This window comes from Ochotona curzoniae, unplaced genomic scaffold (assembly GCF_017591425.1).
Source record: "Ochotona curzoniae isolate NIBS_2020 unplaced genomic scaffold, NIBS_Ocur_1.0 contig_2318, whole genome shotgun sequence".
Lineage (NCBI taxonomy): Eukaryota > Metazoa > Chordata > Mammalia > Lagomorpha > Ochotonidae > Ochotona > Ochotona curzoniae.
Genome location: NW_024465419.1, coordinates 3,954,464 through 3,975,715, shown reverse-complemented (window position 1 = coordinate 3,975,715; position 21,252 = coordinate 3,954,464). Strand labels below are relative to the sequence as shown.

The 21,252-nt window shown below is 42.5% G+C and overlaps 1 protein-coding gene across 3 annotated transcripts in view; it reads left to right on the top strand.

Moving 5' to 3' along the window:
• RGS20 (regulator of G protein signaling 20) overlaps positions 1–21,252 on the top strand; it is an 84,464-nt gene that overhangs the window by 47,516 nt on the left and 15,696 nt on the right. For all 3 annotated transcript variants that reach the window (XM_040972572.1, XM_040972571.1, XM_040972573.1), the window contains one exon: positions 21,088–21,236. In XM_040972572.1, coding sequence (XP_040828506.1) covers positions 21,088–21,236 — 149 coding nt within the window. The remainder of the gene's footprint in view (positions 1–21,087; positions 21,237–21,252) is intronic.

Genomic DNA, 21,252 nt, shown 5'->3' with positions numbered 1-21,252 from the left:
AGACATTCTGGGCTGTTGCTTTCCTTGACCTTTTCTCGGAGTTAGAAGTCAGAGGAATTGAGGTTAGGCTATGTTTTCCAAACAGCCAGAGTCATGCTAGTTAGGAAAACAGACGGGGCAAGATAACAGACCTGTTGAGGGATACAATAAGCTTGATTTCTGACACTGATTTTTTTTTTTACATCTTCTAAAATATTATCCTGTTTTCCATGATTTGCAATGATTACTTAGAAATTCTCATTAGGGACCTATTCCTTGCTGGGAAACATTGAAACACTGGCAGAAGTTACTACGCAACTGTTAAATACTGCTCAGCATGAGCTTTTGCAATTTGAAGAGTCCCTAGGGCTGCCCACAGACAAAGGTTTTCCTAATTGTCTCAGGCCTTCAGAGCTGCCCGGGGTTCATGCACCCCACCTGCAGCTGAGCCAATCCTCTGGTTTTCTGCAAGGAGGGCAGCTCTTGATAAGGATTTCTCAGAGCTCATAAGTGCTCCTTCATTATTGGTTGGTATTAAGAAAGAACAAATAAAACATGCATAATTTATTAATTTCCTTTGGTTCGTACTATCTTATTTCTCATATTTCCAAAAATTTCATTGTAGAGCTACACAGTAGACATTCATTTAGCAACAGCAGAGAAGAAGCCAATGCTATTGGAGTCTTAAAAATCTCCAGTGGCTTGCACATTTGGCAACAGCTCTATAAACAAAAGCGTAGAGATTTCCATTATAAGTTCCTGAAAAACAGATGGTGATATACTTAAGTGATTTTTTTTTTAAGATGAGGGCATGTGTAAGGCATCCATCTGAAAGTAATTATGACTCAGGCAAGTCTTTTGTTACTGTTAAGCTTTCAGCTGACTTCCCCTACTAGGACAATGATGAACTGGCTTTTCTTAAAATAGCCCCCGATTTTATTGTTTATTTGGACAATAAAGCCAAAAGGCAGACATGTTTGAAAGTTCATGGTTTTTCACAGAGGCAGAGTTCAGATATCAGCTCTTCCCAAAGCCCACCAGCTACTAAGCATCATTAGTTTGCTATATCCTACTGGGAGCGGGGAGGGTGGCTTAGATTTGATTTGGGGGTCATTTGTACTGAATCCAGTGTGAGTAATTCCAACCCCCTTGTTAGTATTTCATACACTGGAGTTGAGATGATGTTTTTTTTTCTAGTACTGACTTCTGCATGGGACAATAAGCCTGCCTTCTGTCTAACTAAAAATGAGCTCATTTCAGCATCCCAGTGAGCAAGATAGAAACCTCACTGACCAGCACTCAGTTCATTTCCCAGCAGCTAATAATGACAGGTGGAAGCCTGGAGCAGGCCGAGGGCCTGTTTGTGACTTAATTAGCATCAGGTGATGCAGTGTTATGTTTGCAGGATGTGATTCAGAGAGAGCTGTCCTCACCTGTTGCTATTTTCAGAGTAAGCAACCAACTCCAGAGAGAGGTTATCATACCATGGGCCCTGCTGTTTCCAGTGGATCTGTTTTTCTAACCTTGTTGTGTAGATTTGTGAATGAAGGAATTAAAAGCCCAAGATTTCCTGTGTGCTAGTTAGCCTTGATGCCAACTGACTTCAAAAATGGTACTCTGCAAACTCTTGAAGTCCAGTGCTCTTCACATCAAATGTGGATGTGGCTCCCTCCAGCACACTTTAGGTCCCTTTGCCAAGCTAGTTGGCTTTTCCCCCATTTTTCTCTTCCAGGTCTGCTGTTACAGAGAAAGGCATAAACCAAGAGGATCTGGTGTATGATAAGTTTCTAAAATCTCACCAGAATTAGGTCTTCAACACCTTGCAACCATTTCCAAGTGTGGGGTTTGGAATTCCTTCCACCATGTGTTCCTGGAATCCTCAGATTCCATCAGCCAAGAGAAAACTCATTGATTCTTAAGTTCATATTTATACTTAAAATTTCAAGATATTTTAAGGTTCCTATGAGCAGAATGATGCCATAATATTGGTACTTCATATTTGAGTTTTATGCTTATGGCAGAAAAGTAAAATATCACAGTAAACAGAGATGCCAAAAAAGGAATTGCTATGCTGAAAATTATGAACCATTTCTGAAAATGAAATAGCACTAATCTGATAATTTTTTTAAAGATTTATTTTTATTATTATTATTTTTTTATTGGAAAGGCGGATATACAGAGAGGAGGAGAGACAGGGAGGAAGATCTTCCATCCGATGATTCACTCCCTAAGTGAGCGCAACGGCCGATGCTATGTCGATCCGAAGCCAGGAGCCTCTTCCGGGTCTCCCACGCAGGTGCAGGGTCCCAAAGCTTTGAACCATCCTCGACAGCCCTCCTGGGCCACAAGCAGGGAGCTGGAAGGGAAGTGGGGCTGCCAGGATAGAACCGGCGCCCATATGGGATCCCGGGCGTGCAAGGCGAGGACCTTAACCACTTGCGCCACCGCGCCGGGCCCATAATCTGATAATTTTTGATCGAAGTACTGGCCAGAGATGATATTTGGTTAAGTAGAGGAAGAAAAATGTGCTGCCTGTGTTTTCTCTCTTACCTTCCAGAGCCTTTTAGAACCTGTAAGACTTGGAATATGAAGGTGACTCATGGATAGTTGAAGAGAGCAGAGAAGAATGCCCTCCTAGTGTGGATTGTTAGCTTTCAGTAAGTTCCCACGTCTGCTTTCTGAAAGAAAGGGTTGAGATGCACTGATTCATGAGAACAAATACCAAAGAAGTCATTATTAGTTCTGCAGTAACTCACCAAATATTTGTTGTACATCTTTGTGCAAATCAGACTTGAGCAGAACAGTAGGAAAAACATGAGAAAACCAGCTTACTAGTGAAAAGTACTGATGCACTGGTTTCAGTCAAAGCAAGAAGCTGATATGGGCAGGGGGCTTCTGCTTCAGGCTGTGAACCAGAGTTTTACAAAGACCCCTTACCAAAAATGATGAATGCACATCAGATACACACAGTATTCACTATCATTCAGTAACTGCCAATAGGAAAATGATAGTAAACTCATGAGCCACCACTTTCATCTGTTAAAATTAGCAGGGGCTAAAAAATCTGGGAACAATAACTTGCTGAAAAAGATGTGGAGCGACGGAAACTCTCTTTGATGGTGGGAATCGAAAATAGATGCAGTCACTTTGAAAGACAGTTTGACATTTTCTTCTAAAGCTAACAATTGTGTGATTACAAGATGTCTTAGTGAATATTTGCCTAAGAGAAATGAAAATAGATACCTTCACATAAATCTCTGCACAAATGTTTATGAAAACGTTATTCATAATTACCCAAACTAGGAAATAATCCAAACGTCCATCAACAGGTATCAAACAGGTACAGCCATAAAACTGAGCCCTACTGGGCCGTAAAAAGTTAACACTCGTCTATGCAACAATATGGATAAATCTCAAAAGCATTATCATAAGTGCAAGAAAATCAACTAAAAAGGCTGAGTACTGCATGAGTTCATTCATATGTCATTCTTTAAAAAGTAGAATAAATAAAGCTACAGAAAAGTCTCAGTATACTAAAGTTATTGAGCCTGGCGGCGTGGCCTAGCAGCTAAAATCCTCGCCCTGAACGCACCAGGACCCCATATGGACGCCGGTTCTAATCCCAGCAGCCCCACTTCCCATCCAGCTCCCTGCTTGTGGCCTGGGAAAACAGTCAAGAATGGCCCAAAGCTTTGGGTCCCTGCATCCACGTGCGATACCCGGAAGAGGTTCCTGGTTCCCGGCTTCAGATCGGTGCAGTACCGGCCATTGCAGTTACTTGGGGAGTGAATCATCGGATAGAAGATCTTCCTCTCTGTCTCTCCTCCTCTCTGTATGTCTGACTTTGTAATAAAAATAAATAGATCTTAAAAAAAAATAAAGCTATTAACAGGTCACACCTTCTTTGCCTTTCCTTTTTAAATGTTTTAAAATATATTTATTTCATTTATTTGAAAACCAGAGAGATAAAGACAGACAAAGAGAGATCTTCCATCTGATGAGTCAAATGCTTGCAACAGCCAGAGCTGACCCAGCCTGAACCTAGGAACGAGGAACCCAGTCCTGGCCACCCATATCCTGGTCTGCCAACCACTGATCCTTCATTACTGCCTCACAGGGTACACATTATCGGAAACTGGAAGGGAAAGCAGACCTGAAACTCAAATCCAGAACAGGCAGGTCTCCTATTCACAATGTATATGTATATATGTGTGTGTGTGTATGTGTATATGTATATATATATATATAACTATTTATATTATATATATATATAATAAAGATAAATTAGTTGGCCTAACTATGAATGGCTTAACGGGCAAAACTGCCACCTGCGATGCCAGTATCCCTTACGGGCGCCAATTTATATCCCAGCTGATTCCCTTCCAAACCAAGTTCCTCCTAATGTACCTGAAAAGTCAACGGGAGATGGTTCAAGTACGTAGGGCACCGCCACACACAGAAGACCTGGAAGAAGCTCCTGGCTTTGACCTGGCTCAGCTCTGGCCATTGAGGGAATTGAGCTAGTTGCTAGGGGAGTGAGCTAGTTGCTAGAGATCTTTCTTTCTTATATGCTTTTCCCCCTTTCTCTATGACTCTGCCTTTCAAATAAATGAATTAATCTTAGCCAAAATTGGGTCTGAGGTATTTGGAGCTAAGCAATGAGATCTGAAGTGTTGAAAATTAAAAGAGTGCCGCATATCAAAACTCCCTGAATGTGATCAAAGCAGCATTGGATAAATACGTACAGCCCTAAATGCATTTATTAGAAAACAGTGAAGACTAAAAATAAACTAAGACTTTAGTCTATGATAGGAGAAAACTAATAACATTATTTTTTGAACGAAGTAGATAAATAATAATAGAAATGGGGGACAAGCACAATGGTGGAGTAGGTTAAGCTGTGAGTCCTGGCTGCTCCACATCCAATCCAGCTCCCTGCTAATGTGCCGAGAGCAATGGAGAATGGTGCATGCTGCTTGATCCCTGTCCCCATGTGGGAGGCCTGGAGGAAGCTCCTGGCTCCTGGCTTCAGCCTGGTTGCCTTGGTTGTTGTGGCCATTTGGAGATTGAATCAGTAGATGAAGGATCTCTCTGTCTCTGCCTTTTGTAACTGTCTTTCAAATAAATAAATCTTAAAAAATAATAAAGAAAGAAAGTGGGGCTGGCGCATAGCCTAGTGGCTAAAATCCTCAGCTTGCATGGCCCAGGATTCCCTAGGGGCACCCGACTGTTCCACTTCCCTTCCAGCTCCCTGATTGTAGCCTGGGAAAGCATTCAAGGACAGCCCAAAGCCTTGGGACCCTGCACCCTCATGGGAGACCCAGAAGAAGCTCCTGGCTCTTGGCTGCAGATGGGGCTCGGCTCTGACCATTGTGGCCACTTGTGGAGTGAACCAACAAACAGATCTTTCTGTATCTCCTCTCTATAAACCTGACTTTCCAATAAAAATAAAGCAATCTTTTTAAAAAAAACGTAAGTGAAAGCCAAAACTGAATTTAAGGTTAATGAAAAGTAAAACTGATCCATAACACCTAAAGCCAGTTACCAGTTATTGAAAAAATAGAACTATAAATAACCTACGATAAATCTAATTATGACTTGGAGGCAGGACCCAAACCAGGGAAGGGCATATATCTTAAGTTAATCTTTTAAGTTTGTTTCTCACAACATTTTTGAAATTCCCTCCTATATATTCCTCTGTAGTAGGTGGTGTCCTCTACAGGTGTCTGTTAGTGTATTCAGGTTACAGTAGCCTCACATCTCGTGCAGCCTTGATGCTCTTCTCTCTAGTTGATCTGTTGGAAATGGGATACTGATTTCCATTTCTCTTCCTGTTCCATTGTGTATTTTCCCTGCATTTCTGTTTTTGCTTCATGTATTATGCAGCCTCATTGTTAGGTATACTATAAATCCCCCTTAATCTCTTGCCTAATTTTTCATTTAAGAGTATTTTATTTGCTATTGGCATATCTACTCTCTTTTTATTACTATATAGTACTTACATTTTTTATGGAGTATAGGTTAGTAATTCAACAAATATACACAGCGTAAATCAACCAAGCCATAACCAGGCTTTCCATTTCCTCCTCTTTGTGTTTGGAGCCTACAAATTCTGCTCTTCTGGTTCCTTGTAATATATCGTTAGGAACTGTAACTGCTAGAAGTTCTTTCTAGCTGATTTTTTTTTAAGTTTATTTATTTTTATTGGAAAGGGCAGATTTTTACAGAGAGGAGAGAGAACCTGTATCCTGAAATCTGGCTTTGTTCTTTTTGTTCAAGTTTGCTTTGACTATTCTGCAGTTTGTGGGCCTCAAAGGAATTTTAGGATTGTTCTTGTCTAGTTCTGTGATTAAGGTAATTTGTATTTTATCAAGGGTTGTATTGACTCTGTCGGTTGCATTAGCTATTATGGATATTTTAAGAATGTCAGTTCTTCTAACCCATGGACGTGGCAGATCTCTCCATTTTTTTATCATGACTTACTTTCACTGGTGTTTTATAATTTTCATTGTGTAGCTCTTTTACATCCTTGCTTAAATTTATTGAGGGCACTTTAATTTTCTGTAACTATTGTGAGTGGAATTGTTCCTATAATTTCTGTCTCAGCATGTTCACTATAGTGTATAAAAATGCTACTGACTTTGTGCATTGCTTTTATGTATTGTAACTTTCTTAAATTTATCAGTAGTCTCTTGGTGTAATGTTTAGGTTTCTCTCCATACGTAGAGAGAAATGCATACTGCATTTTACCTTCACATATGGTGAAATGTTTTTAGTACATTCCCTTAAGTCTTTTTTAAATAAAATTATTTACTTTATCTATTTGAAAGACAGTGTTACAGAAAGAGAGACAGAACTTCCATCTGCTGGTTCACTTCCCAAATGGCTACAACAGCTGGGGCTGGTTCAGGCCAAAGCCAGAAATCAGGAATTTCATTCAGGTTTCCTAGGAGGGCTTCAGGGGCCCAAGTCCTTGGACCATCTGCTGCTGCTTCCCCAGGTGTATTAGCAGGAACTGCATAGGAAGTGAAGCAGCTGAGACTAGAAGGAGTGACCATATAGGATGCCTGTGGGGTTGGTAGCAGCTTAACCCATTATGCCACAATGCCAGCTCCTGATAAAGTTTTTTTTTTTTTTTTAGTGTTATTCCATTCTCCTTGATTGTAAGGTTTCTATTGAAAAAAGTCTGTCGTCATTCTAGTGAAGGCTCCCTTTAAAGTAAACTGACTTTTTTCTTCCTTGCAACTTTTAGAATTACCTCTTTGTATATAATATAATTATGGTGAAGATCTTTTCTAGTTTGTCCATGTAGGGTCCTCTGAGCCTCTTATATTTGATGCTATATCTTTCTCCAGATTGGGGACGTTTTCACCTATTATTTTATTGAGTGGGTTTTCTATGCCTTTGTTCATCTTCTCTCCCGCCCCCCCAGGAATTCCCGAATTTCAATTAATTTATTTAATGATCTTGGAGGCTTTTGCTCTTAACTTTTTTTTTTCTGACTATGGTATTTCGAAATTGCTATCCTTAATTTCAGGTGTTCCTTTTTCTGCTTGATTTAATCTGTTACTTTGACTTCCAACTGTGTTTTTTTTTTTAATGATTAGCTTTTTAGTCTTGTAATTATCCATTTTCGTCTACTTGAAAGATAAAGTGCCAGAAAGAGAGCGAGAGAGTTCATCAATTTGTTCACTCTTCAAATGCCTACCACTGCCAGATCTGAAGCAGGCCGAAGCCAGAAGAGCAGAACTCCATTCCAGTCTCCCACATGGGTAACAGGAGCCCAAGAACTTGAGCAATAATCTGCTGCCCACGGGCACATTAACAGAAGTGCTGACTCAGAGGCAGATTGCCAGATCTCAGACTGGCACTCTGATATGGGATGTGGGGTGTTCCAAGTGACTTAAAGTGCAGCACCACAATGCCTGCCCTGTCAGCTGTGGATTTTATTACACGTATTGAGTTCTTCCTTTCTGTTTGGTTATTTTAAAGATCTTACATCTTTGCTGAATTTATCATTTATATGTGCATTAATTTCCTAATTTCACTTAACTGATTACCTTTGTTCTCTTGTGTTATTTTATATATCTTTATGATTTTTAAAAATTCTTTATTAGCTATTTCATTGGTCTCTCTTTATAATCTGACATTTAAGTGTTATTGTGCTCTTTTGGGGGCATGGTATTGCATTGCTGTTTCATATTTCTTTTTTTTTTTAAGAAAGATTCTTTATTTGAAAGGCAGAGTTACAGAGAGAAGGATAGAGAGAGATCCTCTGTCTGCTGGCTCACTTCCCAAATTGCCACAATGGCCAGAGCTGAGCCAATCTCAGTTCTGAAGCTGGAATCCAGGAGCCTCCTCCAGGTTTCCATACAGGTGTAGGGGCCCAAAAACGTGAGCCATCCTCTGCTGCTTTCCAAGCCATAAGCAGGATCTGGATTGGAAGCGGGCAGTCAGAACACGGATCGGTCCCATATGGAATGCCAGTGCCGCAGGTGGAGGGTTAGCCCAATACACCACCTCTCTGAGCCCACTTTTTCACATTTTGTTCCTAAGTTTATATTTGCACAATTAAGTGAGTTACTTTTAAAGAGCACCTTCTATGAACTGAAGAATTTTTCCTAAACATGCACCTTTGAGCGTCAGTTTGGCAGGCTACTTTGGCTTTAGTTGAGTGTAATCTCTCTAGGTCCTCTTCCACTGTCATCAATAGTAGTTTGGCAGGGGTATGGGGATCCCACATCTGATTTATCAGTGGAGTGTAGGACCTGATGTTGGTAGCTCACTTATAGAAGAATTAGATCTGGATCTAGGGCATACATACGCGACTACCTGCACCCACCAAACTGTGGTCTCAGATTAAAAGCAACAGTGGGGTTGCATTTCAAAGTGTACATGTGAGACTTCCCTCATTCCACAAAGCAAGTGAAGGATCAAGGAGGGAGCCATGTCAGGGCCAGATCTGAGACCAGAATAGCATACACCATCCTGGGGAGGAGTGAGGTGGTGGGAGTGTGGCCACTGCGCTGATCCAATTGCTCTCCGTAGTGCCAGATATTGCTTAAGCTCAGGGATCACAGTTGCTGTGTGATCCACTCGAGTTTGTGAAGCTGTAGTCCTTTTTGCTGATGTGGCAGAATGTCTGTGTCCCTACGAATAGGCATACGCAGGGGCTTTTCCTAATGCAGAATGGATTCTGACAATCACTCCTTTCTCAAGATGGCATCTCAAGTGTAGACATCATGGCACAGTGGATTAAACCACTGCTTGGGATGCTCACATCCACTGTCAGAGTGCTGGTTCAAGTCCAGCACCTGTGCTTCCTATCCATCTCCACACTAATGCATCCTGGAAGGCAGCAGATAATGGCTCAAGCACTTGGGTTCCTGCTACACATGTGGAAAAGCCAGACTGAGCTCCAACTTCCAGACCTTGGCCTGGCCTAGGATTGTCTGTTAGGACATTTAGGACATGGATCAGTAGTCAGAATATCTGTCTTTTCCCCTTGTTCCTCCTCTTCTTCCTCTGAGGGGAGTGACATCACACTACCACACTGTCTGCTCTGGAGTGTGTAGAGGACACAATGTGAGTTCCTCTTCTGAAGCGAAGCTGCTGTGTACTGGGGCTCCCTTTGCTAGGATGTAAACCTGCGAAAAATGTAGGCCCCGCCATAGCTATTATTACTTGGGTCCAGCAACATTGGGCATGGGCTCTGCTGAAGGCTCTACTGTTTTAGCCTGCCCCCTGCAATGGGGAATCGCCCGAGTCTTGGTCTTGAGTCACAGTTGCAGATATGATTTTTCCTCTCTTTCCTCTGCCAGCTCAGGTCATCGAGTCCTGTAGGGTTCCTGTGTCTCCCTGGCTGAGCTACAGTGTTTGCTCCCTCAGGCACTTACTGCTAAGTGAAGCTGTTTACTTGTTAGTTTGCCTCTTCTCTGCAAAGCAGATGAGTGCTGAGCACCATTATTCAGCTGTCTCAGAATTCCAGTACCTCTAGTTCTCCTATGATTTTTGTTTGCCGGATATGTGTCTTTCCATCCTTTTGCTTTCAATCTATTTGTTTTGTTGTTTTATCTAAAGGATGTTGCTTGTAAACTGCATGTAACTGAATTATGTTCTTACCTCTCTGACACTCCCTCCCTTTTGACTGGCTTGTTTAACCATGAATGTTGCATGTCAACATTGATAGCGCCGGATTTACCTAGAGGATTTGCCTAGTTTTCTTTTCATTTTCTGACTGCTGTGTTCCCCCTCCCAAACCCCTTTTCTTGTAGTATTGTGTGGGAAACCATTTGAACTTCTTAGTGATTTTTGTACCTACTTTTAACTAATTTCTTAATGTCCTCTGTAAGGCTTATCATACACATCTTACTGTAGCAGAATCAAATCCAGACGTGCACACTAACTTCATTCCAGAGATATAGATAACTAAGATACAGAAAACTTAGTGCTAGATGATTTCTTCCATCTCTACTTTATTTTGCTCTTATTTCTATATAAATTAAGTACATGTGCTATAAATCTAATAAAGCATTGCTATAAGTGTTACTTAATACATTTCTTTTTTTTTTTTTTTAAAGATTTATTTTTATTATTTTTTTATTGGAAAGGCGGATATACAGAGAGGAGAGACAGAGAGGAAGATCTTCCGTCCGATGATTCACTCCCCAAGTGAGCGCAACGGGCCGATACTATGCCGATCCGAAGCCAGGAGCCTCTTCCGGGTCTCCCACGCGGGTGCAGGGTCCCAAAGCTCTGGGCCGTCCTCGACTGCTTTCCCAGGCCACAAGCAGGGAGCTGGAAGGGAAGCGGGGCTGCCGGGATTAGAACCGGCGCCCATATGGGATCCCGGGCGTGCAAGGCGAGGACCTTTAACCACTTGCGCCACCGCGCCGGGCCCACTTAATACATTTCTGTATCTTTTAAAGAAGCTAAGGAAATAAATAAAAGCAAAAATGTATGCATAAAGGGTTTTTTAGTATCAACCTTATTTAGAATTTTTGCTTTCCTTTCTATGGATTTGAGTTACCTTCCAGTGCCATGTTCTTATTGCAGCATGGCTGAATTCCCTGCTTCCTACTCCCTGTTATTTCGCCAAGCGTATTACCTTTTTATATGTCACAAGTCCAACAGTATAATCTTACAGCTATTCATGCTGTTGCTTTTTAAATAAAAGAGAAAGGGTGTGGTATGGTTGTCTAGTGACTGAAGTCCTTGCCTTGCATGCATCGGGATCTCATGTGGGCACCAGTTCATATCCTGGCTGCTCTGCTTCCCATCCAGCTCCCTGCTTGTGGCCTAGGAAAGCAGTGGAGGATGGTCCAAGGCCTTAAGACCCTGTAACCCATGCAGGAGACCCAGAGGAAGCTCTTGGCTCCTGGCTTTGAACCGACTCAACTCTGGCCATTGCGGACACTTGGGGAGTGAAACGGCAAATGAAAGATCTTCCTGTCTTCCCTCTCTCTGTGAATATGACTTTCTAATAAAAAATAATTTTTTAAAAAATTTAAAAATAACAGAAGCCATGTATCTTTACTTAGACTTATTTTATTCACATGTTAAGGGGAGAGAGGTCTTCCATTTTCTGGTTCACTCCCCTAAATGGCTGCAAAAGCCATGCCTGAGCCAGGCCAAAGCCAGGAATTCAACCCAGCTTGTCTTTGTGAGTAGCAGGAACCCAAGCACTTGAGCCATGATCTGCTGCTCTCCTGGTGCAACAGCAGGAAGCTGGATTGAAAGCAGAAGCAGAACTCCATCCCTGGCACTCCAGGATGGATGGGATATGGGTGGTCCCAAGCAGCACCTTGATTCATTGCCTCATAATCACCATTACTGGAGAGAAAGAATGTCTTTTTTTATTTGGGGGATATATTTATTTTCATTCTTTTTTCAATTTTTTTTTTTGTTTTATGTGTATACAGTTTTACTTTCTAGAATAAACTCACTGTTTCCTAGCAAATGGAAGCATTTTGCATATTTAATGAATGTTTTAAAAAATTTAAACTCATTTATTTTATTTTTAATAACTTTTTTATTGGAAAGTCAGCTATACAGATAGGAGGAGAGACATAAAGGAAGATATTCCATCTTTTGCTCCACACCCCAAGAGGCCACAGCAGCCGGAGCTGTTCCCATCTGAAGCCAGAAGCCCGGAGCCTCTTCCGGGGTCCCAAGGTTTTGGGCTGTCCATGACTGCCTTCCCAGGCCACAAGCAAAGAGCTGAATGGGAAGCGGGTCCACCAGGATTAGAACTGACACATACAATGTGAGGACTTTAGCTGCTAGGTTATCACGCCGGGATCGTTTAAATTTATTTTTAAATGTTCATTATATAAGGTAGGATGGGAAGGGATGGAAGGTATAAGTGAAGGCAAAGGCCCCACCCTCCTTCCTATGACAGTGGGGGTAGGAAAGAGGAGGGGCAGATGTTGCACTGCTCCTTGCTGCCAGATTACATCAGTGTCAGGGGACAGAGATGGTCCTCTTGTTTCACCCCAAGGACCCTTACTGAGTGAAGAATGTCCTGGTTGTTACTTGAGTAGTCTCAATTCTTCAGAGATGGTGTTGGCTTCATTGCACCAAGTGAGAGATACCACTTCCCACCACTTCCCATTCTTGCTAACTGTGTTTTAGTTTGTCCACAGGCTTAGAGCGGTGGAGAATTTGGCCTGTATTGTTATTTAGCCTGCTCTTCTTTCCATCTTTTGGTGAGGCACTCAAGTTCCTTTGTTGAGTCAAAGAAGCTGGCTGTTCTGTATCTCATGTGCATCCCAGTATGTTATTTTTCTCTATACTGAGTCAGCAATGGGGATGGCTCAATACCACAAATTATTTGGCTGAAGGCCAAATCAGATGTCTATGTGATGTTCTCTGAGGCTCATCCACTGGAGTGAACCCATCTAGTGGAAGTTCCCTAAGGGAATCTAGTGGAGTGGACCCATTAGGCCAACTCCCAAAGAGCCCCTGTTGGTCTGGTAGAGAGAATCCAGATCTAGCTCTCCCATGTACCAGTGGATACTGCAGCCCAGCCCAGTCCTGCTCACGCCTAGACCCAACCTCATGTGTGCTGGTAGGTGCTATGGCTGATTAGGGTGACCCCCTAACCTCAACAAGGCCTGTACCCAGAGTGGGCATTTTCTTGTATTGGTGGATGCTGTGGCCTAGAGTAGGAAATTCTTGAGGCCCCCTTCCAGGCTTGCCAGTTTTCTTTCATTTTTTTTTTAAGATTTATTTCCTTTTCATTGGAAAGTCAGATATAGAGAGGATGAGAGACAGAGAGGAAGAAGGTCTTCTGTCCGCTGATCCACTCCCGAAGCAGCTGCAACAGCTAGAGCTGAGGACATCCAAACCCAGGAGACAGGAGCTTCCTCCAGGTCTCCCATGTGGGTGCAGGGTCCCAAGGCTTTGGGCTGTTCTTGACTGCTTTTCCAGGCCACAACTGGATTTGAGCCTCAACTGGCTCCTGGCCTCAGTGCTTTCAGCTCTGGGCACTAGCAGCTAGATTTAAGGTAGTGTGACCAAGAAGTGGAGCTACCAGTATTAGAACCGGCATCCATATGGGATCCTGGCATGTGCAAGACAAGAACTTGCTAGGTCTAGCTCTAGGCTACCATGCCAGGCCCAGTTTTCTTTCATTTTTAAAAGGTAGTCTCACTGATAGGAATCTTGGTATACACTTTATATGCATATTTTGAATACGTTGTCCACCACTTCCTGTTGTTTACTTATGACAAGAAATCAGTTCTTAATCTTGTCAACATTTGCTTGCTTGTGATGACTCACTTCTCTCTAACTATCTTAAGATTTTCTTTCTCTTTACCAATTAGGGTTGTGACTATGATGGGTCTCTTTGTGTTTCTCCAATGTGGAGTTGATTATACCTCTTAGTTACGTAGATTAGTGGTTTTCATAAAAGTTGGGAAGTTTACAGCCTTTGTTTTTTCGAATATTTTTTCTGCTGTTATGTAGGAAAAAACTAACAAAACTTAGCTTGCTATCCTTGGAAGCTTTTAAGTCCAGCTTGCAGGAATGGACCTGGGCTGTTGTCTTGGAACTGGCTTTCTGGGTGATTTCAATCAGTACTTTGATAGTAGGGTTTCCTTTGCCTAGAGTGGTATATGGATACTATAATGTCTGTTGAACATCTGCTTTCCCTCTGGGAGCCTGAGAGGTTGGCATATGCTAACCAGAACACTGCTATAACTAGTCCTCAGTGAGAATCTTGGGCTTTGTGGGCAGGGACAGCTGCAGATGTGGCTGCATTGCTGTTGCTGGGAAAGTGAGTGTGCTGTGTGATTCCTCAGCCTCTGTCCCTCTACCTTACTGTTGCACATAGGCTGTTCTACCTTTTTGAATACGGAGTTGTCGATGCCTTTCTTAACTGTTTGCCACTAAATCCTCCAGTGCTTTTGGCAATGACCTTAGGCAATAAATCCACTCGATGAAAATAGTCTGCTTAAGCCCAGGAGAACATAAGTACCACAGCAGTCTGCTTTTCCAGCAGGCACACCCCAACCTCAGGAGCAGACACTGAGGTTGGACAGGCGTCAAAGCCCCGGGTTTGCTCAGCGGGCTCCTCCCACTGTAGAACTTGTGCCCTGCCTGCATACAAGGGCTTCTGCCCTGCGAGTGGAGATTATGGGGTGGGACGGAGCCCCCCATCTTCTAGGCTACACTCATTTCCACAACACTGAGCTGCGGAGGGATGAGAAGTACTAGTGGACTGACCCTGCTGGGTAAGTTCAGTTCTCTGCATTGGAAGCTGGAAAGGGAGGGCCTCTCTGTCTTCTTGGTCACACTACCTTAAATCTAGCTGCTAGTGCCCAGAGCTGGAAGCACTGAGGCCAGGAGCCAGTTGAGGCTCAAATCCAACTCACTCTTGTTACACAGTACATATTCTAGAATAAACACTACTCTGTTTGCTACACCTAAACTGACCTATATTGCATGTAGCTCCATTTCCAGAGACTAAAAATTATTGCTTTTATTTGTGATGTATTGCTTCTTTTTCTTAAGATTTATTTATCTGAAAGGCAGAGTTACAGAGAGAGAAGGAGAGAGAGAGATAGAGACAGAGAATTTTTATCCATCGGTTTGCTCTCCAAGTGTCTGCAGCCACCAGAGTTGGGCCAGGCTGAAGCCAGGATCTTCATCTGGGTCTTCCATGTGGGTGATGGGTGGCAGCCCCCGACCTAAGCATGTAAACCGTCTTCTGCTGCCTTCCCAGCTGCACTAGAAGGATCCTGCATTAAAAGTGCAGCAGCCAGGGCTTTAACCAGTGCCTATATGGGAATCTGCTGTTGCAGGGCTAAACTTACTATACAACAACCCAGGCCCCAGTGTTTCTTTTTTCTTGTTTAAACTGATACATACTAATTGCTAGTATTTATAGAACACGGTGTGCTATGTACTATTTCCATACACACGTACAGTTTGGATCAATCAATGTGGAAATCTTTTTTTTTTCCATGACTTGCAGCCACCAAGTGATTGTTCTGTGGCGATGAGCATTTGGATTCCTTCCCATGTTTTCATCTCTTGGTCTTTGTGCATAAAGTTTTAAACTAATACTTCAATACCATTTTTTAACTTCCTTGAAATTTTCTTTTTTTTTTAAAGATTTATTTTATTTTTATTGGAAAGGCGGATATACAGAGAGGAGAGACAGAGAGGAAGATCTTCTGTCTGATGATTCACTCCCCAAGTGACTGCAAGGGCAAGTGCTGCACCAATCTGAAGCCAGGAGCCAGGAACTTCTTCCAGGTCTCCCACACAGGTGCAGGGTCCCAAGGCTTTGGGCTGTCCTTGACTGCTTTCCCAAGGCACAAGCAGGGAGCTGGATGGGAAGTGGAGCTGCTGGGATTAGAACCGGTGCCCACATGAGATCCCGGGCGCGTTCAAGACGAGGACCTTAACCACTATGCCATCGCGCCAGGCCCTTCCTTGAAATTTTCTACTTAGTTTCTTCAATCAGCCTGTTCTTGTTTCGTATGTTTTTATTTCTTTTTTTGATGTTTTACGTAAAAATTATCTTTAACTGTCCATGGTATTTTATTGTATTTGTTTATATAAAATTAATATGCCAGTGGATGATTTTAATGGTTACTTTTTTGAGACGTCTCTTTAAGTAGGTGTTTTGGGATTTCGGTTTGCATAATCAGTTTAAAGGATTTACTTCTTTCTTATGTTGTTGAATTTTTTTCTCTCTTCTTTTTTTGTCTTTTTTTTTTCTGTCTGGAAATGTTACTATTTCCTCCACTGGATATCTGGCACTCTACTCAGAGCCTGATTTCAGGATGATAAATGTGGAATTTCTGTTCCATGTAATACTGAGAATACAGCTGACTTGGTCTCAAAAATCAGTTGTTGTAACTTATTCCTCACCTTGAAAATGTTTGGATCTTTGCAGCCTCCTATTCCCTGACCCATAGCAGAAGTTAGTCACAATGCTTAGCCTTTTCTTCTCTTCCTGCATAAGAAAAAGAAAGTTTGATTTTGTTTGAGTTCAGCAATGATGAATAGGTGGCCATGTACATGCCAGTTCAAGTCCTTGCTTGAACTTCTGATCCAGTTTCCCTCTGCCGGCCTGGGAAGGTATCAGAACATGACCCAAATGCTTTTGTCCCCACACCCATGTGGGAGTGCTGGAGGAAGCTCCAGGCTCCTAGCTTCAACCTGGCCCAGCCTCATTGCTACCATTGAGGCAGTGAGCCAAAAGTTGGAGCATCTCCCTCTGTCTCTGCCTCCTTCTTTTCCTCCTACTCCTCTAACTGTAACTGTGCCTTTCAATTAAATAAAGACTACATCTTAAAAAAAATTAGGTGGCCAAAGCGAGAACTCAAATTGACTTGAATTTAAATTCAGTCACTTACCTTTGGTATCTTTGTAACATTCCAGTAGCATTCTGGAGAGAACGTGAGAGGTGGGATGGATCAACCAGGCACATGAGCCAAAAGTTAAAAATGGTAACCGGAGCGTGGATAGGGTGGTGGTGTCTGCTAAAAATGGTAACCGGAGTTTGGATAGGATGGTGGTGTCTGCCTGTGGCAGGGCTAACAACAAGGCAGGAAAATGCAGCATCAGCAGGCTTCTGTGCAGGCAACAAGTATGTTGAAGTAAGTATAACTAAGTAAGAAGTGCAAGGTCAGAGTAACTCGTCACAAGGTGACAATGAGGTAGCACTTCAGCAGCACTTTGAACTGACAGATGTAACTGACTGAGGCCTTGAGCTGCAGAAGCTTCCGCATCTTCCCCAAGAGAAAACACACCAAGAGTCAAGGTTAGTGCACAGATAGCCAGAGGCTGTTCAGATGGAGTTGGGACTTCAGTTTCCTCCAAGGGAATTTACCTTCTCAAATTTCTTTGCATTCTGGTCTATTTCAGGGCCCTAAACTGCCCCCTAATGGTAGGATCTAACTCCTAAAAGAAAGGTTTGGGATGTTACTTCGTTTTAAATCTTGTGTCGCCTTCCTTGGGATCCCCATTGTGGCTCTGTTTGCCCTCTGGAACAGAAGCTCTGTTCATAGGCTTTAACAAATAAGAGATTTTTTCCCACCCAATGTTTGATGTTTCATCATGTTTCCAGCATATGATTCAATAATATATATGCTCAGAATTTGAAAACTGTAGTAAACCTAAACAGCTATTAATGGACTCCAGCCACCAGCTTAGGCTCACTGGCAAATAAAGAATAACTTTCCTGAACTAATTTCAGTTAGTTTAAAAATTTTTTCCAACTGGTTTATGGCTTTGAAACACAAATTATTAAATGATTATGACCAATATTATCTAAGAGTTTGCTTGGGCTTTCACTTGAACTTGTAAAGAATCCTTTGAAACTCTTAGTTCCTAGGAATTTAGAAAACTCAATGTTTGAGCAGCATTATGCATTAGTTGATATCTAAAATATTTAATCAACAACCAACCTGTATTATTTCCCTTTCCTCAGGCTGCTTTTGAAATGCCATAAATTATAGAAGAAAGCATCTGAGATTGTTAACAGTGATTTTATATTCATCAACGTTCTGAGCCCCAAGATCTTTAAGGGAAGGCAGACAGCGCCTGGGGAATGATCCATGTGACCTGCTGGAGTCATCCCAGTGAATGGTGTGATAATACCCCAGTCTCTGCACAAAAAAAGGAATGGAACGGCTGTATTATAGAAGTACCAGTTCGATTTAGAAAGAGCAAGTGGAAATGTAACATGTATAGGGCTCTCCCACCAATAGAAGGAAGCAAAGAAGATGTGTGGGTTGGCTGATCCAGTGGATGCACTGGCTGAATTAACCAATACACCAAGGGCATATGTTTAAAACCTTGTAATGTATAACATTAGGTTTCATATTAATTACTTAATACATTAAAAATATCTTCCACAAGTATTAATGATTAAATAGGCAATTCTATTAGCAGCTGTATATTTACCATTGAAACAAAAAATGTATTGAACTATACTGTCAATTATAACATAACTAATAAAAAGTTACAGTAAATTATGCACTTAAAATAGATGCATTTTATTGTACAGGTATGTTTGTTGGGCCTCAATGCAGCAACTTTTTAAAAGATAAAAGAATTAGGGCTGGGAACCTGAGGCAATGGATCAATGGTTAAATCCTTACCTTGTAGATGCTGGGATCTCACATGGGCACCAGTTCATGTCTTGGCTTCTCCACTTCTCATCCAGCTCCCTGCTTGTGGCATGGGAAAGCAGTGGAGGATGGCCCAATGCCTCAGCTCCACTCTGGCCATTGCAGCCATTGGGAAAGTGAACCAGCAAATGGAAGATATTTTTCTCTGTCTCTCCTTCTCTCTGTAAATCTGATCTGCCTTTGCAATAAAAATAAACAAACCTTAAAGAAGAAGAAAAAGAAGAAAAGAAAGAATTAGAGCTGCATTGTGGCACAGTGTGTACCACTCCAATCTGCAACACTGGCATCACATCTGGCCGCTAGGTCGCGTCCAAACCAGCTCCTTGCTGCTGGCCTGGGAGAAGCAGTGAAGAATGGCTCTCCTCTGCCCCCAAATGCAACTCCTGGCTCCTGGCTTCAGCCAAGCCCAGCAGTTGCTGTTGTAGCCATCTCTCTCTCTCTCTCTCTCTCTCTCTCTCTCTCTCTCTCTCTGTCTGTGTGTATGTTTCCTTCTCTATTGGTAACTCTCGCAACATAAATAAATAAATCTTTTTAAAATATGTGAGAATAGACTTGGATAAAATTTGTCTTTGGCTTCTGAAGACTATATTTATGAAAGGAAACTTATGATGTTTTTGAAAAGTTTTCTAAATCATTGTTTTCCACGCTTTACAAAATGATAGATGTGTAAGCAAATAAAATTTGTCAGCTAGTAATACTGGCTAGCCCAGTTTCTTTTCTACTATGTAATATGTAGAAGGAAACTTGGTTAACTTGGGAGTTATCTTCTTTCTTATTTTAATTTTTTCCATAGATTTGTTTGTTTGTTGTTTGTTTGGAAAGTCAGAGTTACAGGGACAAAGAGACACAGAGAGAAAGATCTTCTGTCTCCTGGTTCACTCCCCTAATGGCTACAGTGGCCAGAGCTAAGCTGATCCATCTCCCATCCAGCTTCCTGCTTGTCACTTGGGAATACAGTGCATGATGGCCCAAAACCTTGAGACCCTATACCTGTGTGGGAGACTCAGAGGAAGCTCCTGGCTCCTGGCATTGATATCTGATTAGATTATATTCAACCAGAACAGACAAGTTTAATATTGGAATAGAATCTAGGATTTAATTCCAAAGTTCAATTTACATTTATTTGATGTATCTTTGATATGGGGTTGCAATTGGCTCTATTAAAAATTTGATGTTGGGCCTGGCACAGTAGCCTAGTGGCTGAAGTCCTCACCTTGCATACACCAGGATCCCATATGGACACCGGCTCTAATCCTTGTCACCCTGCTTCCTGTCCAGTTCCCTGCTTGTGGCCTGGGAAGGCAGTAGAGGATGATCCAAAGCCTTGGGACCCTGCACCGGAAGAAGCTCCTGGCTCCTGACTTTGGATTGGCTCAGCTCCAGCCATTGCAGCTACTTGGGGAGTGAACCAGTGGATGGAGAATCTTCTTATTTGTCTATCTCTCTCTCTGTGTATCTGATTTCCCAATAAAAGTAAATAAGTCTTTTTAAAAAAATTTGATGTTAAAGATGGCATTGTGGTGTAGCAAGTATTTGGGCCACTGTACCCATATGAAAGACTCAGAAGAAGCTCCTGGATCCTGGCTTCCACCTGGCCCAGCTCCAGCCATTGTAGACATTGCAGTCATTTGGGGGCTGAACCATCAAATGAAAATTTCCTCCCTTGCCTCCTACTCTTCTGTAACTCTGCCTTTCAATAAATAAAACAAAATAGCTGAATGCTAATATCAAAACTAAAAATGGGTTTAGCAGTTCATTGGTTTTCTGCCTCTCATATGCTCTCTCCATCATTTCATAGCCTTGTTGTCTTAACCAAGGGGCAGAAGCTGTCAAATGGCTTCATTTGCACCGAGGTGACCAAGGGATGCAACTGCTAAAGGCAGGTCACCATCTGGCCTCCCCATGTGTCAGGCAGTGTTCTGTGTGGTTTGTGTGTATTTGGCTGGGTCACTGCAAGGTGATGCAGTCATAATGATTTGAGTCTCACAGGGCTGGCCTCAGACCTGTGGCCTCTCTGGTTGACCTCTGTCTCTGACAGACTCAAGTGGCTGTGTGCATGACCTGCCAAGCATGGCCTCCTCTATCTGTGTACTGGCCTCACAGGCGGTCACTGTCACCTGTCACTGTTCCCCTTTGGTTTGGTCCAAAGGGAATTCTAGAACTAGGAAAGGTCCCTCTGCACAGCTTAATGTCAACATCATCTTCCTTGCTCTTGGGTGAGCACCTAAGGCCAGGGGCTCCTAGTCACCATTTTATTAATGAAATTGATCACAGCATTTGGCAGATGGCAACCTTGAAGTGAACATTTGCTAAATCCATGACTCCAATGGCCAGGTTTTACCAGATGAACCAGGTATCTCAGGGTATCCTCTCCATGAGCCACACAGCTGCCTCCCTGGGCTTCTGTCCTCATAACCCTGCCCTCCCCACTCTCACCCCTCTGCCTTTCCTGCTGCAGCCGATGGGATCCGAGCGCTTGGAAATGCGGAAGCGACAGCTGTCAGCCGCTCCAGGGACAACAGACTCTGTCCCCAGCCAGCCTGGAACGGGAAATCGAGGGTCCAACGCTTGCTGTTTCTGCTGGTGCTGCTGCTGTAGCTGCTCCTGGTAAGGTTGGGGGCTG